We start from the raw sequence: 8775 nt of genomic DNA on the forward strand, positions 1-8775 counted from the left end.
AGTTATTTTATCTAAACAATAGAACTATAAATTTGAAATTAGACGTTGTTTCAATCTTTTTATTTTTTGTATAAGTAGTTGCCACTCATTTAATTTCCGCTAATAAACCACTTTCAAATGTAACATTTTTTATGTGATTATGCTCCATGGTAAGAACCGAACAGACCGATTTGAATCGGTCAGCATTTGGATTCGGATGATGTTACTTTTTATATCTCTACAAATCAAACGAAATCGCTTAAAATTGATCGGTGTAACTGTAAATTTTTTGACCCGGTTGTAGTTAAGCGGTCTCATTCGAATACGATTTACCTATATATATGATATAAATTTTTACAAGGTTTGAACCCTAGACTTTTCTCTACATAACTCAAACCCTAGACTTTTCTCTATAAAGATGCAACTTACCACCAAACCAATGTTTAATTTATGATTAGTAACACCATTGTAAATATATATTACATTATAAATTAAATATTTAAAATATTATTTAATATTATTTGTTTCATATTTCAATAAAATTTAAACTTTTGATATATTGAATTTTATTTTTATATTTAAATTTTAAATATATACGAAATAAAATTTAAACAAATATTGTAAATAGTTTAAGTTGAATAAAAAGAATATACTCTACTCTTTTTTTGAAAAATAATAGTTTCTTCACAAAAAAAAAAATTACATGTTAATGTTAATAGTAATAATTATGATTTAGTTTAAAATAACATGTATTTCATATTTTTCAATTTATATACATTAAATTTTATTATATTTTTAACTTATCATATCCAATTTATTAATATGATATCTCGAATTGGTATTAAAAAAATATTATTATTAATATAATTTTTATTATTTCATTAATTTGGATTGTTTCTCTTGTACTAACTCTATTTTCTTTCTTTTATATACTTGGGGTCTAGTTTTCGAGTTCTTATATTAAGCACCAGGTCTTCATGTCACTCGGAGGACCCTCAATTTACATTTGGACACGTGCATGGTGACCCCACGTAATAATTAAAATAGTAGGACCTCTTATAATAATTGTGGGTCCATATTACACGTGTCACAATATGTATGGGAGATCCTCTATTTGACATAGAAAATCGGATCCTTCTAATAATTTTCCCTGGTTTTCGGGAGCAGTTGCTAGCTTCCCGTTAAAAAAATATATAATTTTTATTAATATTTTATTATGTTATCTGGTTAAATATATATTATCCGGTTAAATCTTAATTGAACTTCTAACCCTTAACCTTTTATCTTTTCCGATTTTTTACTGGTCCAATTTTAACCACCGTGCTCCACATTCCCGTAAAAATAATCCTTTGAGCATAATTCCGAGTTTTTGACTGATCTGGTTTTAACCACCTTGCTCCACATTCCCTTAAAAATAATCCTCAGAGCATAATTCACAACGGAACTGATAGTATTCAATTTTTTTAGGGAAAAAAAATTCAAGTTAATAGCTCAAATTAACATTCACACGTCTTTGACAGAATATAGAACATACTAATTCGCAACGAAATTGATACTAAAGGACCAATTAATGTCCAAAATCAATTATAAAACAATGAAAGTTCAAAGACCTAAGTAGGGATGGCAATTCGGTTATGTTATAACAATGTTATGTTATCCGTATATTCTACATTGATTATATACTGTATGATAATAGTGTCAAATGGATCGTGTCGGTTGGATTATCTTTTTACAAAGGTCTTATCGTGTCACAAATTGTCACCCAATGCATTTTGCCTAAATTAATCAACCACTCGGTATAAACGGAAACACGTAAAGACATACAAGCAACAACCATCAACGCTATGATGGTTACTTCAATCTTATGCTTAAACACCCAGCATTCCAAGTTACATTCAACACTAGAGAAATTGCAAATGTTCTCTCTGCCTACTAACTAACTTACCGATCTCTTAACTGCCACGATACGTACTGAACGAGAATGGAGAAAGCAGCAGAGGAACATGAAAATGTTCCATCCTCTGTGATTCTTTGATGTCAAACACAATAGAAACATAGGGGAAAAACCCAGATGGACAGTACTTACCTGTGTTGAAACTTATTCTGTATATTCCCGGGTCGACCGCGTCGACGATGTTCATCAACTGACCACTTCGTCCATCCGTATTAGTAGCCGAAGAGCCCAGAAATGACCAGCCGCCTATATCTGTCTCGCCAAACAAGGGGCGCGGCCGAGCGCCCTTCCACACATCCAATCTCACCTCGACGCCAGCAGCTGGACAGCCCAATGAAACATCCAAGACATGAGTCGTGATGGGCGGGCGGGTTCGAGACATGATTTGAGATGACTTCCCCGATGGAGAATTGGGATTGGCAGTTAAATGCCCTCCAAGAATGCCCAGACGATCTTCTGAAGCTTAGGTAAGTATGATCAGTAATTGAAACAAAAGCAATACTTGCAGACGTAGGCAACTAAAGGATAAAAAATACATCTATGCCCCCTGAATTACAGGGCTATCTACATTACAGCTCCCTAAACTTTATTTCTTAACATAAAAATCCTTAAACTTCATATTACTATTACATTTAAGTCAAAATCAACAAAAATCCGTTAAAAATTAATGAAATGATGAACTTGACAAGTTTGACTAAATCTTGACTCTCTTTTTTATCCAATGTCAACATAATTTATGGTCGAATACCTATTTTAACCTTATATAATTCTTTCTTTACACTTCATTTTTTTTTTCACTGTCTTTATATATAAAGGAAAAATATGTATTTGACTATAATTTATGATGTCACAGATTAAAAAAAATCGATAAATGTAGTCAAACTTGTCAAGGTCATTGTTTCATTAAATATTTAGTGGAATTTCATCGATTTGGACTTTAATGTTACATTAATAAGAAAGTTCAAGAAGGTTCAAGAACTTTTATGTTAAGAAATGAAGAGTTTAGGAGACCATAATGTTAATAGTGCTATAGTTCAGGGGCCATACAAATGATATACCCGACAACTAAACGTATACAGGTAAATTATGCATATGGTCATCAAATTCTGCATTAGTTTTGAAACAGCTTATGTTAACCCAGGAAGGAAGAACCTTACCTAAATTAAAATGACTCAAGAACAAATTATCACTATACATCTGTCCTGAGGAACTCAACATTTCCCAATTATGGTGGAGCGCCAATTAACACTTTCTAGAAGTATACCATTAACTAAAGTAATGAGCAAATGTTGAAGGAATTGATCAAAAAGGTAACTGATAGGCTAATTTACGCAAGTGCACATAGTCAATCACGGTATAAATCTCAGAATATTCCGGGGTTGACCCAAAGGAGGTTATCAATCACTATTTTAATTAATTTCAGTTTAGAAAGCAATAATCAAATTTTTGGATTGGATTACTAAAATTAAGAAAGCACTAATCAACATGATGCAAGATAAAAAACATTTCCGAGGAGATAAAGAAGTGAAATATACAGTCTAGGACTCCTTAGCAAGAGGTATACAAGCAAACTATTCCCAGTATGATTATGATTGTCCAGAAAATTGAAAATCCCACACCACCTAACAAAAGATTTTGGAAAAAATAAAACAAAAGAAAATACCTTCTACTTTTGTTGCAGAAACTGTGTCAATGGAAGCAGCTTTTCTTTTAGTTGCGAAAAGCTTTGCCAGACGTAGTTCTGTTATTTTCATCTGTTCCTGAGCTGCATTCTCTAACTCAATTATTGGTCTGTTTTGGTACCGCTTCTGCAGAGAACAAAGTTAGAAATCAACTGTTGAAATGAAAATCTCACACTCAAAATATCTTCTCAAATTATGAAGGGATAAGATACAAATTTGGCCCTTTCCTTATTGGGGGAGAGCAGATTTAGCCTTCACACACAAAACAATACAATCTTAAGCCTAACGTTTATCAAACAATGTAATTTCAAGCCTCCTTAACAAAAGATGAGTTTTTTTCATGCATAATTTCATGCTTTTGGTCACCCTTCAGCAATCTGGCCACCAAATAAGGCTTGAAATTGCACATCTTCTGTTAATGGCTTTCAAAACATTTTGCCCCAAAATATGCGAAGTTATCTTGAAGAAGCCAGCATTAAATCCATCCGGGCCCAGAGCTTTGTTGCTTTTCAAAGAGAAGAGGGTAGCATTGGAGTTCCTCCTTTGTAGAGGCTATGTTATTGCCCTTGTATAACCTATTCTTTCTCTTTCCATTGGAGTTGAATATTATTAAGATTCACGCATTTAAGCAAAGTGCCCTTACCCCTTACATGTCTTTTGAAGTTGGAGCACCCTCCGGCTAAGGAGGAATGAAAGAAAAGGATGCCCCACTACGAATGTCCATGGGGAACACAAGATGGAGTCCCTCCAAGGCCAGAGGTAACTCATCTTCCGTAAATGGTGAGTTAGATCAATATTGAAAGCCAAAGCTGTGGCTAGAGCAAGTTTTGTTACCCATGGATCGAAGAAAGAGCTCTTACTCTTGATCAATCTCACAAGCAATTGATGATTTCCGTTAATGATGCTTGAAATTACACCGTCCAGTAAACTGTTTAGACTTATGGCTACAATTTTTTATATGTAGAGACTAAATCCGCTCTACCCTAATAATCATAGAGCTAAATTTGTAACTTATCCTAATTATAAATAATAAATTGAAGAAGATCTCATGAAGGCTCTGTTATGAAGAAAAATATATATATGAACAGCAGGATTAAAAAAAAGAAAAAAAAAAAAGCAAAATGCAGAATGAGATCAAATTTGATAATTATGGGAAAAGTACCCTGTAAGCTTTGTGACACAAGTATAAACTAACTAAAAGCACTGTAGCTAGAGAGGCCTCCAACTCAAATGTCAGTATCCAACTTCAGTGTTACAAAATAAATCAATGTAATAAATGTAAGCATGCCTAAGGCTGCTATGACAACTAGAACGTGTTGCTTTTTTTATTCCTAACCCGGTCATTTTAGACCTATTTCATCTTAAATGAGAATTTCAATGATTTTATTGGCAGAAAAGAAAATCACAAATTTTCATGTCATTACCTAAAATAAGTTACAATATTTTTTAACAAATTTTTCACTATGGAGTCAGAGTAGCTCAAACAATCCCAATTGTTTCATCCAAAAACCTCAGCATCCTGACAAAGTAGATCCCTGTTTTTGGCATGGACGTCAAACCTGACTTGTCCCTTATAAACATCATCAAATGATAGATATGGGAAAGAATATGAATGATCAACATACTAAGTCAAACGGGTCTAGTCAAGCAGGTTATCTTTGTAAATCGTGTCAAACGGGTCTAGTCAAGCAAGTTATCTATGTAAATCGTGCTATAGTGTCAGAAATTGGCAGCTCTACTTCTATGTCAAGAATAGAAAACAAGAAGCTCAAATTTCAGATAAAAGGACAAAAAAGGCAAGACAGATACTCATTTTACCTTCAATTCAGCAAGTATTTCAGCAGTGCTCCTTCCAGATGCACATATAAGAAATACAAAGCCAAACTTCTGTTTATACCGGGTATTCCATTCGGAGAGCTCCTACAAAGGGCAACTTGAATCAGATTTATTGAGAAGTGCTAGTCAGTATCTTTAAGACACGGCGTAAAAGTATCTTCTCTCTTAAGGAACAAAATGGGTGAGGATAACAACATCATAAGCACCAGATAAATTGGATAAATAAGTATGTCACAAGGAAAATTTAGATTTAAAAAAATTGACTGTCAAGTTAAACCTTGCTGCATTGATATTGGCAAACAGATATTAAAAAATGATACCGAACACCCGAATGAAATAGAATGTTATTTGAAGCAGCAAGCAAACCTGTGAGCTTGAAATGGTAGCAGTTGCTAAAGCAGTTGATTGCTCCCCTTTGCTCCACCTAAAAAAAACAAAACAAAAAAAAGAGCGCATGTCAGAAAAGTATAAAAGAGCTTATAAAACAGGGAAAAATGTAGAAGACAGGTAAATAAATAAAAAAAGTCGGGAAATATGGTAGACCATCAGCTACTGCGGCAAGTAAAACATAGTATGGATATACAGAGACAAAAAATTTAAATATGCAAGCTGAGTGAGACTCAACTGAGAAGCAGTGTCGGAGGTTTGGGCAGGAGAAGGGGATTGTCCAATCTGAGGATGAGACGAGAATGCTTCCAGCCAACCGTGCACATTAACCTTTTGCATAGTATTAGTATATCAAATAAGACAAGTATTAGTAAAAACAAACGAGTGTGCACTCTCGTGCATATCAGAGGAAGGGGACTCCACCTCGTTGAACCAGATGCTCTTGGCCACAGTGATGGCTTCTTCAATGGAGATAAAAGGGCAGTTTTGTGCCATATCTTCAGCGAATTTGGTGCTACCACAGCATGCAAAAAAGTCCTTCTCCTCAAACCTCACTGATTCCATATTTGTTTGGTAGTTTCAATTTATTTCTCTGTATTTGTTTTCTTGTCTCTATCAGCATCATAGAATTAAAAATCATTTACAATTATAAACTTTATATCAGCCCTTAACTAGCTAAGAAGCATTTTCAAGTAATGCAAAAGCTCAAGGATATGGATTCGAGATGGATTGTTTGATATATAGTGGATACTGTTAATATATTTCTTTGATTTGGTTTTTGGCAAAATAGCAATCTTCAATATGTTTTTGGCTCTTATATCAGATTCAAAATAACATGACCAAGCTCTCATTGTACATCCATCTTTACTTCTTCAGTTCGTCCCTGTCTACTTTTTATTAATAATCCTGAAATCCCTAACATGTATTGTATTATAATCACGTTGATCTTCTTCTTAAAACCGTAAATTAAGAAAAGTTGTATCCCCATTCCTAGATTTCAACGCATTTAAAGTAAGCTTGAAATAAAAAGTAAGGAACAAAATCAAGTTGTTCCGCTCAAATGAATTGAAATCTGTCGAGGAACCATTTGACCCAAAAGCTTTATTATTATTATTATCTCTGACACACACCTGCACGCAAATGCCCCTTGGCTTTAAAGGTGTACAAGACAAGCCTCTCTTACCATATGTTCAAATTTTATTAACAAATAGAGTTGTCATGAATTGAACCCTCGACCACTTGTTCTAAAACCACGTCAATGAACCATTTGACTCAAAAGCTTAAACTCATAGGTAAGGCCCAACAATGGTTTTCACTATTATTATCTCTAACTATACAAAGAAGAGGCTTGCCAGACAAGCGAAATCAGAAATCCCATAATCAGAGACATCTTTTGCTCATAAGCGTTGATCACTACGCACTTAAAATTGTTAATGAAACGAAAATGAGGATGAAAAGTAAAGATTTTAGGTTTCAGCAATTTCTTAAACTTCTATGAAAAGAAATTTAAGAATTTCTAGCCTGATACAAGGCCAGCCCATATGAAACCATGTCTTCTTGTTTCAAGTCAACCTTATATTCCTGTCCATTAACCATGTAATCTGGAAGTATAAAACCACATTATGCATTCGTCTAATTCACAATACTGCTATTATTAAAAAGAAACTAACTCTAGACTTTGAAAGCAGCTTTCTAAGGTTAACAAGAAACTCATCACCGTTTAAATTTTGTTTCTTCTATTATTCTTTTAACCTGAACTCAACAAACCATTTGGCTAGAAATGCCATGTGGTTGACAAGTAGACACTTTTCTAGCACGTGTACACATGAAGTTTACGGAGTATGAAAATTAGCCAATTTTTATTGTTCTGTTAGACAAAAATGTCTACTCATCGAGAACTTCTACGGAGAACGGGGTGCAATGGACCCTATCAATGAAAAATGAGATGCATACCACCTCATTGGGAAATGACTGGTGTGAAGAATAAAACTGTACAATTGTCATCTTTACATTAGTAAGGTCCATTGGAATTGGACCGGCACATAGTAGAATTTCTCCTTATCCATCACCCACACCTAACTGTGATCTCCGGCCAAAAGCATTATTGAATTCAGGTGAAAAGGACAATAAAAAAACAAAAGTTAAACGATGATGAAGTGTTAAAGGCAATTTTGTTCCATTTCCGATAGTTAGAGGACCATTGGTGTAATTAACCGTTCTCTATTCTTTTCTCATTTCTTCTCTTTAAGTTTCAAGTTTCAAACCAATTAGCATACAAATTCTGCACTAAATAGGCAATTAAAAGCACTTATAAATCAATCACCAAAATTCAGGGGGGAAAAACTCAAACACGATTAAATTAGTAGTCAAAATCCTAAATTGAATCAAATTAACTCAAGAGAAATTTACTTTCATCCAAATTAAACAATACTCATATATGAATTTCAAAAACATTCAAAAATACCTCTGCCGGAATCTGCTCGGTACGAGTTTCTGCCTCCCAAGAACGTCCACCCAACGTTGACCGGAGGAGCTCCTTCAAACGGCGCCGATCCAGAAATAGTACAATTCGGTGCAGTAGTCAATCGGTGGAGGTGGAAGGCTTTCAATATTCAATTTGTTTTTCTCCTTCTGCTAAATTTTGAGTACAGTGAGTATCAGAAGTTCTGCATTAGATTAGATTTGCCCAATATGCTCCGAAAGCTCTACTTGCAATTTCTTGAAATTCTAATTGGTAACATAATTTTTTTAGGCCTAATACATAAATAACCCCTGAACTTGTCCAAATATTGTAACTGTCCCTTCCAACTTTCAATTGTAACACCTTACCCCTTAAATTTATCTAATTATAAAACATAACCCCAAATTGGGAATTTTTTTACCCCGTATTTGAAGCAACCGTAAAAACATTTTTCCTGATTCGTATCACGTCAAAAT

At 34.0% G+C, this 8775-nt stretch overlaps 1 protein-coding gene across 3 annotated transcripts; it reads right to left on the bottom strand.

Annotated features, from left to right (window-relative positions):
* Window positions 1-1800: 1800 nt before the first annotated feature.
* LOC136230393 (uric acid degradation bifunctional protein TTL) lies at window positions 1801-8562 on the bottom strand. 3 transcript variants are annotated; one of them, XM_066019458.1, is made up of 7 exons: window positions 8303-8562; window positions 6262-6430; window positions 6077-6168; window positions 5818-5875; window positions 5434-5535; window positions 3597-3741; window positions 1801-2389 (listed from the first exon to the last, which is right to left on the bottom strand). In XM_066019458.1, the coding sequence occupies exons 2-7, from the start codon at window positions 6400-6402 to the stop codon at window positions 1932-1934; spliced, it is 996 nt and encodes a 331-aa protein (XP_065875530.1). In that variant the 5' UTR covers window positions 6403-6430; window positions 8303-8562; the 3' UTR covers window positions 1801-1931. The 3 variants fall into 3 exon arrangements, with proteins under 3 accessions (XP_065875530.1, XP_065875531.1, XP_065875529.1); XM_066019459.1 differs by having other exon boundaries at window positions 1801-2386; window positions 6262-6450; XM_066019457.1 differs by having other exon boundaries at window positions 6262-6450.
* Between the last annotated feature and the right edge of the window lie 213 nt (window positions 8563-8775).

Source organism: Euphorbia lathyris, chromosome 5, assembly GCF_963576675.1.
Source record: "Euphorbia lathyris chromosome 5, ddEupLath1.1, whole genome shotgun sequence".
Lineage (NCBI taxonomy): Eukaryota > Viridiplantae > Streptophyta > Magnoliopsida > Malpighiales > Euphorbiaceae > Euphorbia > Euphorbia lathyris.